This window comes from Ambystoma mexicanum, chromosome 12 (assembly GCF_040938575.1).
Source record: "Ambystoma mexicanum isolate Mex_15411 chromosome 12, UKY_AmexF1_1, whole genome shotgun sequence".
Taxonomy (NCBI): Eukaryota; Metazoa; Chordata; class Amphibia; order Caudata; family Ambystomatidae; genus Ambystoma; species Ambystoma mexicanum.
This window is the reverse complement of record NC_090936.1, coordinates 1,236,478,235-1,236,497,517: the sequence shown is the minus strand read 5'-3', so window position 1 is coordinate 1,236,497,517 and position 19,283 is coordinate 1,236,478,235. Positions and strand designations below refer to the sequence as shown.

Here is a 19,283-nt window from a genome sequence, read left to right as displayed (position 1 = left end):
CCTCAGCTTCAGAGTGCTAGGGAAAAAAGGTAGAACTGAGGTCACGGGGTGCGTCGCCATTTTATATACACTGGCCCCAACATCATATCCGGCGTGCAGTTTTTAGAGGTGGCGGACGAAGCCAATACAGAGCTGTGCTATGCCCGCTATTTCCGGAGAACTGCTGCGCTGGGATAGGGATATCATAGATGAGGAATCCATGGGAGGAAGGAATCCATTAGAAAGACCATGACAGATAGGTAAGTAATTTGCTCAACTCTGGCAGAATTCCATTGGAATACTGCTGGAGTTTTTGCCTCCCCAAAGGTGTAGCCGGAGGATGGTAATTGTGGTCTTGGGAAATACTGTTTGCTTTGCCATGACCTCTAACCTCGTACTGAAGACCTTAGTACTCTCAGAAAAGCTTAAAATACATATCAAGCAAACCTTTAACGTGTCATTGGTTTTCTTTATGTTCACAGGGTTCCACGAAGCTGCAAGAACTTCTGAAGTACCACGTAGTTCCTTCCGTGGAGGTGGGTGCAGTGTTCTCATTGAGTTTCTGTATATTGTTCAATGTTAATGCTGTGGGGGCAGTGAATGAAAGCAGAAGTCACTCTGTCCTCAGACCCCCACTAGCTACCTATGAGTGTCTCACTATTTTCAGTATTTTGTGATGACTCAGTAACTCGTTCCAAAAAAGACAAGAATAATAGGGAACCCCGTTCAATGGGACCTTTCAATCCCATTCCTCCTGGTGGCAGATGCTGCTGCAGCTGCAATACTGCCCTTCTAATGGATTGCATCCTCCCACAGATCAATCCCATTCCTCCTGGCGGCAGATGCCGCTGCAGCTGCAATACTGCCCTTCTAATGGATTGCATCCTCCCACAGATCAATCCCATTCCTCCTGGCGGCAGATGCCGCTGCAGCTGCAATACTGCCCTTCTAATGGATTGCATCCTCCCACAGATCAATCCCATTCCTCCTGGCGGCAGATGCCGCTGCAGCTGAGATACTGCCCTTCTAAGGGATTGCATCCTCCCACAGATCAATCCCATTCCTCCTGGCGGCAGATGCCGCTGCAGCTGCAATACTGCCCTTCTAATGGATTGCATCCTCCCACAGATCAATCCCATTCGTCCTGGCGGCAGATGCCGCTGCAGCTGCGATACTGCCCTTCTAATGGATTGCATCCTCCCACAGATCAATCCCATTCCTCCTGGCGGCAGATGCCGCTGCAGCTGAGATACTGCCCTTCTAAGGGATTGCATCCTCCCACAGATCAATCCCATTCCTCCTGGCGGCAGATGCCGCTGCAGCTGCAATACTGCCCTTCTAAGGGATTGCATCCTCCCACAGATCAATCCCATTCCTCCTGGCGGCAGATGCCGCTGCTGCTGAAATACTGCCCTTCTAAGGGATTGCATCCTCCCACAGATCAATCCCATTCCTCCTGGCGGCAGATGCCGCTGCAGCTGCAATACTGCCCTTCTAATGGATTGCATCCTCCCACAGATCAATCGCATTGCTCCTGGCGGCAGATGCCGCTGCAGCTGCAATACTGCCCTTCTAATGGATTGCATCCTCCCACAGATCAATCCCATTCCTCCTGGCGGCAGATGCCACTGCAGCTGAAATACTGCCCTTCTAATGGATTGCATCCTCCCGCAGATCAATCCCATTCCTCCTGGCGGCAGATGCCGCTGCAGCTGCAATACTGCCCTTCTAATGGATTGCATCCTCCCACAGATCAATCCCATTCCTCCTGGCGGCAGATGCCGCTGCAGCAGCAATACTGCCCTTCTAATGGATTGCATCCTCCCACAGATCAATCCCATTCCTCCTGGCGGCAGATGCCGCTGCAGCTGCAATACTGCCCTTCTAATGGATTGCATCCTCCCACAGATCAATCCCATTCCTCCTGGCGGCAGATGCCGCTGCAGCTGCAATACTGCCCTTCTAATGGATTGCATCCTCCCACAGATCAATCCCATTCCTCCTGGCGGCAGATGCCGCTGCAGCTGAAATACTGCCCTTCTAATGGATTGCATCCTCCCACAGATCAATCCCATTCCTCCTGGCGGCAGATGCCGCTGCAGCTGCAATACTGCCCTTCTAATGGATTGCATCCTCCCACAGATCAATCCCATTCCGCCTGGCGGCAGATGCCGCTGCAGCAGCAATACTGCCCTTCTAATGGATTGCATCCTCCCACAGATCAATCCCATTCCTCCTGGCGGCAGATGCCGCTGCAGCAGCAATACTGCCCTTCTTATGGATTGCATCCTAACACCTATTCCTCATCTTAGACACAAAGCAGCTGGCTTTTGGATGCAGTTTCTTCGGAACCTGGTACAGGAGTATTGTCCAAGGGAGTGCTTTGGCGCTCTAATGCTTACATATGATATGATAAGTAATTTATAATGCATCTGTACACGTGTGACAAGGGAGGGTTTGGAGGCAGGACAAGACAAACAATCTTACTAGGCCTTGTGTCATTGAGATCATGCAAGTGCAGTAACGCAATGTATAGGGGAAGGGGAACGGGGAAGTGCAAGGAGAGGGAGGGAATGGGAAAGTGCCATAAGGGCAGCATTGCTCTGAGTAAGTGCAGCCGGGACAGCGCGGCTCTGGGTAAGTGCAATGAGGTGGGGGACTGTGGAGGTTACAGTTACAGCCCCTAGTACGTGACAGGCCTGGAGGCAGTGCAGGGGAGACCGGTCAAGAGGATCCAGGTACCCAGTGAGACTCTTAGGGCAACCAAGCAACCAGTCGGCGCAGCAGACGGGTAGGTCAGAAGGGGAGGGAGGGAGAGAAAGCAGAAGAGAAAAGAAATGTTTTGAGCTGCTTCCAGAACATCAGGTTGTCCGGCTTAAGTTCGAGAGAGTCAGGGAGGCCATTCCAGAGGGAGACACCTGCAGAGGAAAGTGATCTACCCCCACTCTCTGCCTGGAGAAGCATCTGACCCTCAGAGAGTTGAAGGCAGCAGAGCAAAGAGCTCGAGAAGGAAGGTATTTAGGAAGAGAGTGTTGAATGTAGTGTGGGCCGGGCCCCAGAAAGCCTTGTGGACGATGCCGAGGGATTTGAATTTGATCCTTGCAACCACCGCGAGCCAGTGGTGAAATTTCAGGGCTGGAGAGATATTGTCCCTGGGCTTGAGGCCAAGGATAAGTCAGGGGCATGAGCCAGGATATAGTCTGGTACCATATTGCATCCTGAGTTTTTCCCCTCTTTTCACATTTCAGCCATTCGCAGTAACACAGCTGTTGATGGGCATAAACATGTTTTGTTCATAAAGAAGATTTGTGTGGTACACAAGATGTTAAGTGGATCTGTTCCCTCTCAAGGACGGCAGTCGTCTGCCAGTCTGATGATGGGTTTCGGACCTCTATGCCACTCCCCATTCCAGTGTATACTTCTCCTTCTCACCATTACCTTACAAGCCTCTGCCACCTCAGCCTGTACCTCCTTCCGAGTCATCAGTAATCCCATCTATGCTTCAAGGTCCTGCTCTGGTGGGTCACCCACTGCCTCCATGGGCCCCTCAACCTTTGGCTCTGCCACAAGCACAGCCTCGGCCTTCGGCTGCTACAGATGATCCAGAACAGGTAGAAGATGTTCTGGGCGACTCTGGGAATGAGATTTATATGTCAGCGAGAGCTATTCATGAACGATTAGAGTGACTAAGTAATTTATGGGCGTCTCTATTCCAAAAACACCATCTTCTAAAGAATGGGTGTTATCTTTGGTATTTTCTTTCCAAGTTGAAAAAAGATCTAGGACCCCTCATTACAAGTACGGCGATGCGGGACTCTGCGTAGCTCTGTTGCCATTGCATTACCATGACATTACCGCACTGTCACAATACAACTTTGGTGGTGAGGCGCAGGAAAAACCTCAGGCAAAATACTGAAGGTAGTTTTTCCACCTTACTGTCAACAATTGGAAAAATCAGGGAAAAAATCAATGGGGACTAACACTGCCATATCAGCACTTGTAATCCGGCGGTAATTCCGGCGGACCAGGTGGTGGTAACAGTAATTCTGTTTGGTTGTATCCCGGCAGGTTTACCACCAGAATACTGCCAAACTTGTAATGAGACCCCTAGTATTCACAAAAAGAGGGATGCCATTGCTGAGGCAGAAGGGATTCAACCCAGACAGTAAATCAGAGACTCAATATTAGATGCATGCCTCATTTCTCCAAAGAACTTTGCCTGAGTTCAGTTCCTCAGGTGCAGTCATCGGTTGTGGCATTTACTCCTCTTCAGTAAATCCCCACATTATTCAGTGTTGCCCTGAATAGAGACCATTTTAGAGAAAAATCACTAGCAGAATGCATCAGTCCTTCTGGGGTAACCTCATGGCAACTCAGTCCTAGCCACCGGTAACCAGAAACTGTGGAAAGAGATTGAAGATAAAGGAAATGTAGATAGTGAGAAGAGTGCTGGGTCAAGAGCAGAGCCATGAGGTACACCATGAAGGAGTGGGAATTTAGAGGAGCACTTGCTGGCCCAAGGGACCGATAAGAAGCGCTTTGCCAAATGGGATTCATTCCATTTTAGAACAGTCCCAGAAATATCAAGTGAGGAGAGGGTGCGAATAAGGGTAGGGTGATCGACAGTGCTCAAGGCAGCAGAGTATGTAACAGGATGGGAATAGAGGAGCGTTCAGAATGCCGGACAGAGAGATGTAACAGGATGAGAATAGAGGAGCGTTCAGAATGGCGAGCAGAGAGATGTAACAGGATGGGAATAGAGGAGCGTTCAGAATGGCGGACAGAGAGATGTAACAGGATGAGAATAGAGGAGCGTTCAGAATGGCAGGCGGTGAGATGTAACAGGATGAGAATAGAGGAGCATTCAGAATGGCGAGCGGATAGGTGTAACAGGATGAGAATAGAGAAGCATTCAGAATGGCGGGCGGAGAGATGTAACAGGATGAGAATAGAGGAGCGCTCAGAATAGCGGGCGGAGAGATGTAACAGGATGAGAATAGAGGAGCGTTCAGAATGGCGAGCGGAGAGATGTAACAGGATGGGAATAGAGGAGCGTTCAGAATTGTGAGCAGAGAGATGTAACAGGATGGGAATAGAGGAGCGTTCAGAATGGCGAACAGAGAGATGTGACAGGACGAGAATAGAGGAGCGTTCAGAATGGCGAGCGGAGAGATGTAACAGGATGAGAATAGAGGAGGGTTCAGAATGGTGGACGGAGAGATGAAACAGGATGAGAATAGAGGAGCGTTCAGAATGGCGAGCGGAGAGATGTAACAGGATTAGAATAGAGCAGCGTTAAGAATGGCGGGCAGAGAGATGTGACAGGATGAGAAAAGAGGAGCGTTCAGAATGGCGGGTGGAGAGATGTGACAAGATGAGAATAGAGGAGCGTTCAGAATGGCGGGCAGAGAGTGAATAGAGGAGCGTTCAGAATGGCGGGCGGAGAGATGTGACAGGATGAGAATAGAGGAGGGTTCAGAATGGCGGGCGGAGAGATGTAACAGGATGAGAATAGAGGAGTGTTCAGAATGGCGGGCGGAGAGATGTAGCAGGATGATAATAGAGGAGTGTTCAGAATGGCGAGCGGAGAGATGTGAGTTGGAAACAGAGACGGGCAGTTTCAGTTGGGTGAAAGGGGGCGAAAAGCAGATGGTTCTCAGGAAGCATGGAGTGATGATCAAGACAGGCAGACATTTGGGAGCAGGCAACACCCGGAAGTATTTTGGAATGAAAGGGGAAGTAGAGAGATAAGACGAAAGTTGGCAGGCAGGCAGTGGTGAAGCGAGGGATTTCTGGGACTCGGAAGGATGACACTAGAAGGATAGCTAGCAGAGGACAGGGAAAAGTTCATAAATATTCATGTATTCACCCACTTTGAGGCCCTTTTACCCCTTGGAACGTCAGGTTGTCTTTAGGCCAGGATTGATGGACTCAAGCATCTACCATATGGATACAGAGGCAAGTGGCATGTGTCTGGGCTCCGATGCCAGGCGGTTGGCTTGAATGCATGGGACACATTCAACACAGATATCCAGGAAATGTTATTGGACCTTCTATTAGATGGTCTCCATCCTATCAAAGTCGAGAAGCTTACACCTCCCAGTGTCTGGCATAGTTGACCCAACATCTGCAAAGGTCCTTTCCCGGGCAGCCCAAGTGTGCTATGCCCCGCTCGTTCCCAGGTTTCTTGTGACTATGAAGACTGAAAATGCTGCATTCTGGACCAATCAGCCAGTCAGCAGAGAAGAAAACAATCCAGGCTAGAACCAGAGTATTCTTCTCAGTCATGCCTTCCTCTGACAACAAAGGAAACCAATGACATGTGGATCAGGGAGCCCGTACCACCACCTGGAGGCCGATTAATGGAACACTCGCACACACAGAATATGATTATCAAGGACTCATGAGTGCTTTTGATTATTTCAATGGAATTTCTACTTCGAATTCCTCCCATCTTCTCCTTGTCACCCCCCTCCTTCCCAACAGGGGAGTGAATATCTTTGGGAGAAAGTCATTCAGCTTCCCTCCATGAGAACCATACATTAGGTTACTTTTCCAGGTCATTGACAGAAGAGAATCCAGCTGCCCTGTGTACAGTTCTGGACCTGCCATATCCAAACCTTTCCCTCGCATAGAAAGGTTCAAGACGATGTCACCAGTGTAACTCCGGTCATCCTTGCTCACGGGAGACTTGCTCTGTGCCGTAAATCTGAAGGATGCCTCCTTCATTTGGGAGCCCCCTCAGAGGCTACTTCAGTTTTCCGGTGGGGACTTTCAGTTTCAAAACAGAGTGCAAGTGTTTATGAAACTCATGATGACAATACCATTCATTTTGCTTCTGAAAGGTGTCCACATGTATCCTTCCCCAGACGACTGGCTGGCTCAGTGTGCTTCACGCCAAGGGATAGCCTTCATCTAGGTCCTGACGAGCCTCCTCCATCATCTTGGTTTTTCATTAAATGTGAAGAACTTCCAGCTAATTCCTTCCAGGTTTCTGGCCGGTATAGGTTAACTTTGGGATACCAAACATGCTTGGGTTTTCCCAACCCAGTCGAGGATAAAGGGTATTTAAAGGTAGAAGACAGAATAGAATCCAGCTGTCACTCACTATGTGGGGGGAGGGCACACAATGCCCTGTGGGTTCCAGAGTCCCATCGGGCTAATGGCTTCCTGCATGTTGGCAGTGCCCGTGGCCTTACTTCACATGAAATGAACCGAGATACATGAATCCTCATTTTGAGATGCAAACAGGGAGAGTCAATCCACCCAGCTCCAGGAAGCAGTGGGGTTCACTTAGTCTGAGGGGAATACCCCTTGAGAAAATCATCCCCAGAACACAATCTCCATGACTGATATAGACACAAAGGCCTGGCCATGACCGAGGACTTATTACTAAAGAGTGCATCGCGGGTTCAAAAGCTCTGGATTGGATCTTGGTTCAGAGCCTATCAAAATCCACATGGAAAGCGACGGAACTAGGCAGGACATATTCCAGTTGCGCAACAAACTTGGCTGCACCCGGCCACCGGGATACAGATGACTGATCACAACATGGATGACTATCCTTTCAATACCTAGGACTGAGGGGTCCAGGGAATGCCCCCGGTCCTATCATTAAGCCACGCGTGACATATGGCATTATGTGAAACCAAGTGACAGACACCTGTGAGGCAATGGAACTATTAGGAGTGTACCAATCACAAGTGATCCCATTAATGGGGAAACAGATCCAGATCACACATTCAACCAATCACTGCGCCATCGTAATTATAAAAATACGCAGAAGCCTCCTAACTTGGATGGTGCTGTGGTGGCGTTCCAGAGAGACAGTTGTATAGTACAGAGAGAAGCAGTAAAGACAGAGGGAGAGAACCTGAGGTGGCCAGGCTAAGTCAGTCACATAGTAAGGGAGCTATAGAGCAGAAGGGACTACCAAGTGTGCCCTGCTACACAACAGACCAGGCTCAGAGGGCACATAGACTGCTGATAGTGTGCTAGGAGCCTTGGCTCAAAGATTGGCAGGAGACCAGCCTTGGGAGAAGGAGCTGCAGAATAGCTCAATACCAGATCCTGGTGGGAGCTGCAAAGCCACCAGGCCAACTAAAGAGGTTTCCGTCCCTGCAGAAACCCTTGATTGGGGTGACACAATTACCACAGTCTCACAAATAGGCAGGTGGAGTGGAGGCAAATCCTACCCAGGAGAACTTCCAACACAGGAGGGGAACATACAGGCCTTGCCTAAAGAATGTATAAATGCCCCTTAGTGGAGGATGGGTGATGCAACACGTCTTGCCTCTGGACTGTATGTGTGTATCGAGGCTGCAAAATCCTGCAGGCGCACTCGACGTTGAGATCATCAACCAATGAAAAAGACTCAGAAGCCCGATTTAACACGAAAAACTTTTTTTGCGACTATGAATGATTTGAAGGACACTCTACTGGATGCAAACACCGCAGAGTTTGTGGTGTAGATTAGGGAACAGTCGTTGTGGTCATTACATTAAGTCTTCTAGTTTAGAAAGCCCTTTTCCACCGGCGTGGAGTTACACCTCCATCCAAACACAGGTTTCAAAGCACCATCCCGTCACTGGCAGCAGAGGCGCGTCCTCTTCACCTGGTACAAATTAGCAAAGGACAGTCACCTTATAACGTATGTGCTCATTGTTCATCCAGGACCACAAAGAGAACTGGAAATATATCTCACTACCTATCGATTCTGTGTTCCAAAGAGTGCCAGGCACAGGCATAAAGCACCAGAAATTAGTAAACCAACCAGGTACAGGTGTCCAAGAGAAATTGCACAAACCATGACATGACAAACACAAAAAAGCACTGTCACTTCAGCTGGATGTGGTTCTGTTGTATGTTTCTTCCCGCTCTGCCGATAGCTGCACGGGCTATCTATTGTTTTGTGAAAAGAATGGATATGTTTGTGTGGTCACTGAGTTCAAGACTGTTGTGTTGAATTTGCTTTTTTGTTCTTTTCAGCTTGCAGTTGCCAATGTTATCCCTTGGCGCAGCATCGTGACCATGGCCAACCAGCTCCTCCACTTCAACACAACCAGCAACGTAAGTACAGTGCACGGGACCATCGCAGGCAGAAGCTACTTCTGAAGGTCTTCTAGAAGGGCACATGGGGAGACTACCTTTAAGGCCAGATAAATGTGTGACATAACAGAAAAACAAATGACAAAAACCGCTGCCATATGCAACCTGCCCGTGAGGAACATGTAGAATCTGCCAGAATGTTCTGCAATGTTCATTGGAGCCGCCCACAACTGATCATGAGAATGACTGCTATGTCCGTCTCCATCCCTCACTCTCAGACAGGAGCATTGTATTAGGACCATGCTTTCCTCTGGGACGTCAAAGGCATTTCAGTTTAGTTTTAGTATAAAATTATTAAGAATTCAGACCCAATAGGTAAGCGAACTCGGTGCTTCACAGACCGTGACATTGAAGAAGGAAACCCACCAAGAAGAAATTCCATTGGTAAGACCAGGTGCGGACTAGTGACTCATTTTGACAAGTTGTGGGTTTTTAAGTTTATTTGAAACTAAACTAACCTTCTCAGGTTCCAATATTACTGAGTCTATAAATCAGTTGCCTGTCACGGCTCTTCTTTAATCCTGACAGCAAAGTTGGGCCTAGTTCCAAATTCCAAGCGTGGACACTGTTTAGAAATCTTCTCATCCTCTCTTTTGTGGCCTTCACTGTTGGTCTCACAGTCAGAGGGTTACACTTCCGGTTATGGGTTTGCTCATCCCCTCGATCTCTCAGCAGACTTTAACTAGGCAGACAATGGGCCTTCCTAGCTGGGCCCATTGGTTTGAGGGCAAGGTTCTTGAAATTATTTACCTTTCTCTTTTCTGCATGCACTCACTGTCTCCGGATTTAATCCCCCAAATCAGACCAAGATGTCATGCACTGCGGCACGATCCATAGGTCCTTCCTTTAAGACTTTGTGAGAGAAATTCCTAGGGCATCCGCTGGAGACCTCTGACTCTTGCCCATCGTAGAGTAGGTGATGGTTATTCTTAGAATGTCACACTTGGGTGACCAATGGAAACTTATACGGGATCCATCTTATTTACTTCCTTACATGGGATCCATCTTATTCACTTCCTTACACGGGATCCATCTTATTCACTTCCTTACACGGGATCCATCGTATTCACTTCGTTATACAGGATCCATCTTATTCACTTCCTTATACAGGATCCATCTTATTCACTTCCTTACACGGGATCCATCTTATCCACTTCCTTATACGCGATCCATTTTATTCACTTCTTTATACGGGATCCATCTTATTCACTTCCTTATACAGGACCCATCTTATTCGCTTCCTTATACGGGATACAACTTATTCACTTCCTTACACAGGATCCATCTTATTCTCTTCCTTATTCAGGATCCATCTTATTCACTTCCTTACACGGGATCCATCTTATCCACTTCCTTATACGCGATCCATCTTATTCACTTCCTTATACGGGATCCATCTTATTCACTTCCTTACACAGGATCCATCTTATTCACTTCCTTAATACAGAATCCATCTTATTCACTTCCTTACATGGGATCCATTGTATCCACTTCCTTATATGCGATCCATTTTATTCACTTCTTTATACGGAATCCATCTTATTCACTTCCTTATACAGGATCCATCTTATTCACTTCCTTGTACAGGACCCACCTTATTCACTTCTTTATATGGGATCCATCTTATTCACTTCCTTATACAGAATCCATCTTATTCACTTCCTTACATGGGATCCATCTTGTCCACTTCCTTATACGCAATCCATCTTATTCACTTCCTTATACGGCATCCATCTTATTCACTTCCTTATACCTTATTCACTTCCTTATACACGACCCATTTTATTCACTTCCTTATACGGCATCCATCTTATTCACTTCCTTATACCTTATTCAATTCCTTATACACGACCCATTTTATTCACTTCCTTATATGGGATCCATCTTATTCACTTCCTTGTACAGGACCCATCTTATTCACTTCCTTATATGGGATCCATCTTATTCACTTCCTTATACGGGATCCATCTTATTCACTTCCTTATACCTTATTCACTTCCTTATACGCGACCCATCTTATTCACTTCCTTATATGGGATCCATCTTATTCACTTCCTTGTACAGGACCCATCTTATTCACTTCCTTATACAGGACCCATCTTATTCACTTCCTTATACGGGATCCATCTTATTCACTTCCTTATACCTTATTCACTTCCTTATACGCGACCCATCTTATTCACTTCCTTATATGGGATCCATCTTATTCACTTCCTTGTACAGGACCCATCTTATTCACTTCCTTATATGGGATCCATCTTATTCACTTCCTTGTACAGGACCCATCTTATTCACTTCCTTATATGGGATCCATCTTATTCACTTCCTTGTACAGGACCCATCTTATTCACTTCCTTATACAGGACCCATCTTATTCACTTCCTTATACGGGATCCAGCTTATTCACTTCCTTACACAGGATCCATCTTATTCACTTCCTTACACGGGATCCTTCGTATTCACTTCCTTATACAGGATCCATCTTATTCACTTCCTTACACGGGATCCATCTTATCAACTTCCTTATACGCGATCCATTTTATTCACTTCTTTATACGGGATCCATCTTATTCACTTCCTTATACAGGACCCAGCTTATTCACTTCCTTATATGGGATCCATCTTATTCACTTCCTTACACGGGATCCATCTTATTCACTTCCTTAATACAGAATCCATCTTATTCACTTCCTTACATGGGATCCATCATATCCACTTCCTTATACCCGATCCATTTTATTCACTTCTTTATATGGGATCCATCTTATTCACTTCCTTACACGGGATCCATCTTATTCACTTCCTTACACGAGATCTATCTTATCCACTTCCTTATACGCAATCCATTTTATTCACTTCCTTATACCTTATTCACTTCCTTATACGCGACCCATCTTATTCACTTCCTTATATGGGATCCATCTTATTCACTTCCTTGTACAGGACCCATCTTATTCACTTCCTTACACAGGATCCATCTTATCCACTTCCTTATACGCGATCCATCTTATTCACGTCCTTATACGGCATCCATCTTATTCACTTCCTTATACCTTATTCACTTCCTTATACGGGATCCATCTTATTCACTTCCTTATACGCGATCCATCTTATTCACTTCCTTACACAGGATCCATCTTATCCACTTCCTTATACGCGATCCATCTCATTCACGTCCTTATACGGCATCCATCTTATTCACTTCCTTATACCTTATTCACTTCCTTATACGCAACCCATCTTATTCACTTCCTTATACGGCATCCATTTTATTCACTTACTTATACCTTATTCACTTCCTCATACGGGATCCATCTTATTCACTTCCTCATATGGGATCCATTTTATTCACTTTCTTATACGGCATCCATCTTATTCACTTCCTTGTACAAGACCCATCTTATTCACTTCCTTATACGGGATCCATCTTATTCACTTCCTCATACGGGATCCATCTTATATGAAAATGTTATGCTTTTTTCAGTATGTGAATTGCACATGTGATTAGATAAGGTTTGTATCCATTGTTCCGCAAGGCATGCTGAGAATGATAGCGGTTTAAACACACACTAAGAAAGCCAATTGGATAGAAATGTGCCAGGCATTCACCTTCCATTGGCCACAAACATCATGCACTCAGGTGCTACCGCCAGCTGCTCTGGTACAAGGTGCCAGGTGTTGCCATGAACTAACCAGTCACACAATCCTTCATAAGGAGATGCCATCAAATACCTTAGTGGGCCTTGGGTGGGAAGTTACAGCTGCAGTGCAGCCCCATGGACTCCCAGAGTCTAGTATTCCCTTTATTTCAGGACTCATGGTCCCATAATAGTCACATTTGCAAGTATACAAAAGTGAAACCTTACAATCCAAATTACAAACTGCAAGTTCAAATAGCTGGAAATAGTTAAAATGGTTATACTGACTTTATCTTTAAAGAGCAGCAACACACACGGTGCATATGTAAACATTAAAGGAATCCACAGAAATAAGAATGCAGGTCTGCACTGATAAGAGCCTCAGTCATATAGTAACAGGATTCCGTATTGCTTTCTGGGCGCACACAATAATAACACCTGCATCAGAGTTTCTTTGTCACTAGAAGTACATTCCCATAGCATTCCACTTACGTCCCTGTCACACTATCCCCCAGGAGTAGGAGGAAATGGGTAAACCCACTTAGTAAACTAGGGTGATGCTGATGTCTCACTGCAGGCAGATAGCTCACTACCCCTGACTGGGGCTACAACTAAATATTCTTTAACACATAAATGAGACCAGCTTAGAACTTTGCTATAGTCTATCCAGGCTTCACTTGTTATATATTTCCAAACTGACGTGGCATTGACGGAATGTTCCTTGGGTCAATAAACCAATCATGCAGGCCCAAAAACCTGAAGTACTTTTTATAACGCCTATGATAATGTCTTATGTTAAGGCGACCCTATCATTAACCGTTCTGCTTATCCACAGAGCAATACGTTGAAAGAAAGCCCAACTGAGAATGGACAATATAAGCAGAGATAGACCTGGGACACCTGCGGCACCCCCAGCAGGAGTTACCTGAAAAACTCCCAGATGCTAGAACCATGCTTCGCTTGCTACGGTCAAGGAGTCAAGGTCCAGTGTATGCCTTGGTGAGCGTTCTGTGCTGTGTGTAGCACGTTGGAACACATTGGGCCTCATTACGAGTTTAGCGGTAGCCATGGAGCTATAAGCTCCATGTCTGCTGCCAAACCGGGCTCCTTTACCGGGTTCCCAGAATGGGGATTACCGGGCCATTCCAAGTACGGAGGGCCCGGTAATTCCTCCCTCTGGGAACCCGAGCCCAGACCTTCCCCATTCCCATCTGAGTCCCAATAGGGCTGAATGGGAATGGGAGAGAGTGCAAACAACAGGCCGATTACGAGCAGCCCGTTGTTTGCTCCCTCCTCCCCTCGCGGGACCCGGTAACGACGCCTGGTTTGACCAGCCGTTCCTTACCAGATCCCGTGAGGGGAGCTTGTAATCATGCGGAATGGAGTTAACGGGTCCGCACCCACTTGCGGAACCCATTAACCCATTCCGCCGATCTTAAAATGAGGCCCATTGGCTCCCATGCACTACTTAGTCCAGTCAATCTTGCCTTCTGTCTACAAGACAACAGTTGGCATTTGGTTGCTGTGCCACTAGTAAGCCAATACCAAAAGTGGTTTCTCAATCCTGGTCCTGGCAGTGATTGGAAGGCCCACCCCTTGGGCTCTTCTTTGCAGGTCCACTCTCTGAGCTTTAGACATTCCTGAAACTGAGACAATCTCCCTGCCTTTTTAGCAACATATTTTTTGCTGATTACTCCCAAAGCATTTGATCATTTCCCTTTGCTCTGATTCTCATATCTTTTTGTTAAGTAACTGCACACACGTATCGAATGTTCTCGTGTCACTGAACATGGATCATTGTGCAGCGTGCACACAAGCCTTTCTAAATAAGCATTCAGGCAATCCAAGTAGAGCGGCATGCCTGATCACACCTACAAGATCCTTACAGTTCCATCAGTGGTTTAGATATAAAACACTGTGCATCGCTTCCAGAGCCGTGGGCCACGGCGGCCCTAGGTACTCCACAGCGAACATGCGGACCCTGTCCACCGAGAGGGAAAAGAATTTCATCCAAAGGCCCAAAACTGTTTGAGTGGAACTGATCCTCTCATGGTCAGGAAGGTCCTAAAAACGTAGCTTTTCCATAAAAGCTTGTGGCGCCCTTTGCATTTACTAATGACCGCTTGGTCAGGAATCTGCCCAACTGTGTAACCATGAACTTAACCTTCAGGGCTGAGAATGTCCTTAAAAGGTTACTTTCCCATAAGAGCTGCCATATGATTATCTGAAGCCCACTTGGTTAGTGACCCCCCCCATCATTATACCCATGACCTAAATCTGATGCATGTTGAAACAGCCTTGAGGGTGAAGCCATGCATTGCTTTTAATGAAATCTACTATGCTTTGGTTTACATCTCCTTGTTCAAACCACCCCTTTTCCATCCTCCACTCATCTCATTTCTTTCCTAGTGCCCTGGAGTGTAGCACAATCAGGTAGTGCATTACAAAACCCCTAGAAATAACTACTGTATGAAGTAAACCTTCTCTAAGTGACCATTTGCTCCTTGAAGTCCGGCATCTTCTCACCTGGGGTCCCTTTAAGAGGCATGTAGCGCTGCATGAACGGTAATTATTTATTTAGTTTTTTATTTGTAAAGCGCCTCAGCCCACGGGCATCAGGGCGCTGTTGCGGAACCAGTTTCATGTGAACATCAAAGCAAGCAAACTAATGTCGGCATATCGCAGGGGCCATGCATCTTCAACCTCCCTTCTGGCATGGGAGCATGGTTGACTTAAGTTCAGTCTTGGCCCGGGTACTGCTCGACAGATAGCTTCTTGGGCAAATAGCCAGGCTTTTAGGGATTTGCGGAATGGCCATCATTATGGGTCTGCTCTTAAAGCAGGTGGAAGGGCGTTTCCAGTTGATGGTTGCCACAGTCGGGAACCTTGAGCCTCTTCCTCTGGCTGTTTTTATTCTTGGTAGGACCAGGCGGTGTGCATAGGCGGTTCTGATTGGTCTGTTGGATTTGGATCTCACAATTATTTGGGACAGGTATTGGGGCGCTGTGTTAGATAGGCATTTGTGTGTGATTGAAAGGATTTTGAATATGATCCTTTCCTTGATTGGGAGCCAGTGCACTTTTTTACCGAATGGCAGAGATGTGGTTTCTTTTTGGGATTTTAAGTGCTGCCTGAAGCGCATTGTTCTAGATTGTCTGTAGTTTCTTTTTTTTTTTTACCAACTTTATTTAATAATGATACAGAAAATAATACAACTGAGTAACAACAGAATGGGAACAAGCAAACGATTACTCCATATACATCAGTGCAAAAAAATGCAAATTACTACTAAATTAACAGCTATTCAAAACGAAATCTGAAAACATCCCCACCCTCCTATCTCATGGCAAGACGTGACAACACAAAACACAAAAAAACAACAACAGGACAAAACATACACCCCTACCAACCCCCCAACCTGTCGTTTCTTTAAGTTCTGTTTGGCAGTTCCTGCAAATAGAGCACTGCAATAATCCAGTCTGGCCCTGGTGATCGCTCGGGCGATAGTTAAGCAGTGCCTAGCAGCGTGGATCATCGTGGCTGGTGGCGTGGGGCAGTGATGCATCTAGGTGGATGCCCAGAGTTTTTACTGACGCTGAGGTGGGGATCTGTGTCCCGTCAATGGTGAAGGCAGATAATTGAGGGTCGAGATTCTTGAGCATAGCTGGAGAGCCCACCAGTAGGATTTCTGTCTTGTCATAATTTAAGCATAGGAAATGTTCTGCCATCCAAGATTGGATTGTTGAGTAAGTGCTGTTAACGGTACGGGCTGTCAGGGGCAGGAGAATTTGTGTATCATCAGCATTGTTCGTGTAGGAGATGCTGATGCTGTCTAGGAGGTCAAAGAGGGGCTTGGTGAATATGTTGTATAGGGCAGGAGAGATACAGGAACCTTGTGGGACTCCACAGGGGGTGGGTATGGGTGGTGCACTGGTCAGGTCGGAGAAAACTCTTGTGGATCTACCCTCCAGGAAGGATGCTGCCCATGATGTCGCCTCTGGCGAGAAGTTGGCTGCGTCTAGGGTTTTGTGATTAACCAGGCTGACTGCAGCTGAGAGGTCTAGTAGGAGGGGGAAAGCAGGGTTTCCCTCATCAAGGAGTGCTGTTTCAGTGCCATGGCCTGGTCTGAAGCCTGATTGGCGCATCCCCAAGATTTGGTTTTCTTCTAGGTAAGATTGCATTTGGATGTCTGCTGCTCTGTCTAGAATTTTTAATAGGAATGGCAGTGTGGTGATGTGGCATAGTTGTTAGGGATGGACGGGACGAGTGTTGGTTTCTTTAGCAGTGGGAGGACCAAAGATTCTTTTAAGCTTGGTGGGACTTCGCTACTTGTGAAGGAGGCGTTGATGAGTTTGGTAATGAAGGGTAATACGGTTTCTGCACAATCTTTAATAATATTGGCTGGGCAGATGTCCCCTTTGCACCTGGAGGGTTTTAGGTTTTAAATGATGTTGGCTGTTTTTAGTTCCAAGATTTCTCGAAAACAGAAAACAGAAAAGAGGTGTCTTGGGCAATTTGGAGGGAGGAGCGTGGTGGGGGAGTACTTTGATCAGGGCTTGTTTCTTTTCGATTTTCTGCTGGAGTGTACAGATTTCCAGGCATATCCTGGATCTTGCAGCACCAGTTCTCATCTTTGGAAATGGTGTTAGGTGGGTGGGGGGTGAGGTGCGACTCTAGTTCCCGAAGGATATTAAATAGTTCTTGGGAGTTGGAGCTGGTGTTAGCTAGTCTAGTGTTATAGCCGTTAGCTTCGGTAGTAATAATGGCCTGCTTGTATTGAGCGGCTATCTTGTTGAATGCCGCTTTGGATGCGGCTGAGGGCGCTTTTTTTCCAGATTGCTCCCGCCTGTCCTTTTTTATTGCGCAAGACCTGGAGATCTTCGGTGACCCAGGTGTTGATCTGGCCTGCTGGTTTCACTTTCCACAAGAGTAGCGGGGCTGCCGCTTTTGTGAGGGTGATGGTGTAGGTATCCACTAGTACATCGGGGTCTGTGGAGTTAGGAGATTCTGGGCGGACTGGAGTGAGGAAGCGGGGAAATGGAGTCTTTGGATATCTTCCAGGTGCTGCGTGACAAGGATTGAGGCATGGCTGGGCTGGGGGGCTGGCGTTTCCACTGGGGGAAGGTAAAGCTGATGATATGTGCTCTGACCATGGACACGGGACATTGGCTGTGATGGAGATTTGACTGTTAAAGTCAGCTGTCCAATCTAAAGTTCTGCCTCGAGTGTGGAGAAAACAGTGTTTTAAGAATAGTGCGTTGCCCACAGCAAAGGTTGTCTTGTCAGTGGAGTCATTGAGTCCTAGGTTCAAGTCCCCCAGGAGTATGATCCTTGAAGTGGGTATAATGTGTTCCCCTATCATGTGCAAGAGATCTGCTTTGAAGGCTGTGTTGGGCCCTGGGGGTCGATAGATAATCTGAATGGTGATGCAGTCGTAATGGGAGGAGGTGAGTTTCACTGAGAGGAGCTCACTGTTCACGTCAGCATAGCCCTGTCGATGGATCTAATGTGGAAGGAGTATCTAAATATGACTGCTCCACCTCCGCAGTTAGTATCCGGTCTGTGGCATGGCATCTCAGAATTGTGAAGCCTTCCAGAAGGGATAAAGATAACGCTGAGCCAGAGGGTTGGTTGAGCCAGGTTTCAGAGATGGCTAATAGGTCTAGGTTTTGGGAGGTAATTAGGTTGTTGATGCCAAGGGAGTGGGCGGGAATTGATCTGGTGTTAATGAAGGCTCCTTTGAATCGGGGGCCGGACGGGGTTGTTTTAAGTGTGAGAGGGGTCGGGTCTGCACTTGTAGCTTGCCATTGTCTGTCCAAGGTGCCATTGGGAGTGGCAGGCTTTGCGTTAGGTGACTTGTTTCTAGCGTGGGGGCCTTTGGAGTTATTAGTGTGGCGGGGCAGTTTGCTGCTGTTGTGGGTGGCTTGGCTGTCTTGTGAGTGTGACTGCGCTGTCTTTGGTTGGGCCTGACCTTGTGGGCTTGTTCTTAAAGAGTTGCACATGTCAAGGGTGCAATCTGAGGCCCAGGTGTTGGTTCCTTGTATCCAGGCTGACTGGGCGGTGGGATGGGATGGGTTTGGCTGACCTGTAAGCTAGCCTTGAGTTCCCGGCTACCAAAGTGTTGGCAGTGGTTGCTTCTATGCAGCGTGGGGACACAAGGAATGAAGGCCGTAGGGGGTTCTTCCTTGTCGTGGCTGTGGTAAGTTTAGGTCTAGGTGTTAGTGGGTGGCTAATGTGAGGTCTTGCCACTGGGTGGCTGTTGGTGTTGTGGTCAGCAGCCAAGGGGTTGTTGGGGATGGTCGTCCCTGTGGTATGGTTAGCCTGCATTCCTGTGCTGGGATGGTGAGTCGCTGGGGCATGGAGTCTCACCGTTATCGCAGCATTGCTGTGGGCGATGGGTTCGGCAGGGGAGTGGCACGGAGCTTCCCAGTGCGGTTTTGCAACCGTGGTAAGGGTAGCGGAGCATGTGCTAAGGTCGTGCCACTTGAAACAGCGATTCAATGTTGTGGTTGTGGGGAGGGGTGGCATGGAGTTGTAGTCGGGGCCAGCTTGTTGGCT

At 47.2% G+C, this 19,283-nt stretch overlaps 1 protein-coding gene across 1 annotated transcript in view; it reads left to right on the top strand.

Annotated features, from left to right (window-relative positions):
• STAB2 (stabilin 2) overlaps positions 1–19,283 on the top strand; it is a 1,783,079-nt gene that overhangs the window by 394,441 nt on the left and 1,369,355 nt on the right. Inside the window, exons 16-17 of the mRNA XM_069629923.1 lie at positions 462–515; positions 8,968–9,048. Of these exons, the coding sequence (XP_069486024.1) occupies positions 462–515; positions 8,968–9,048 (135 nt within the window). The remainder of the gene's footprint in view (positions 1–461; positions 516–8,967; positions 9,049–19,283) is intronic.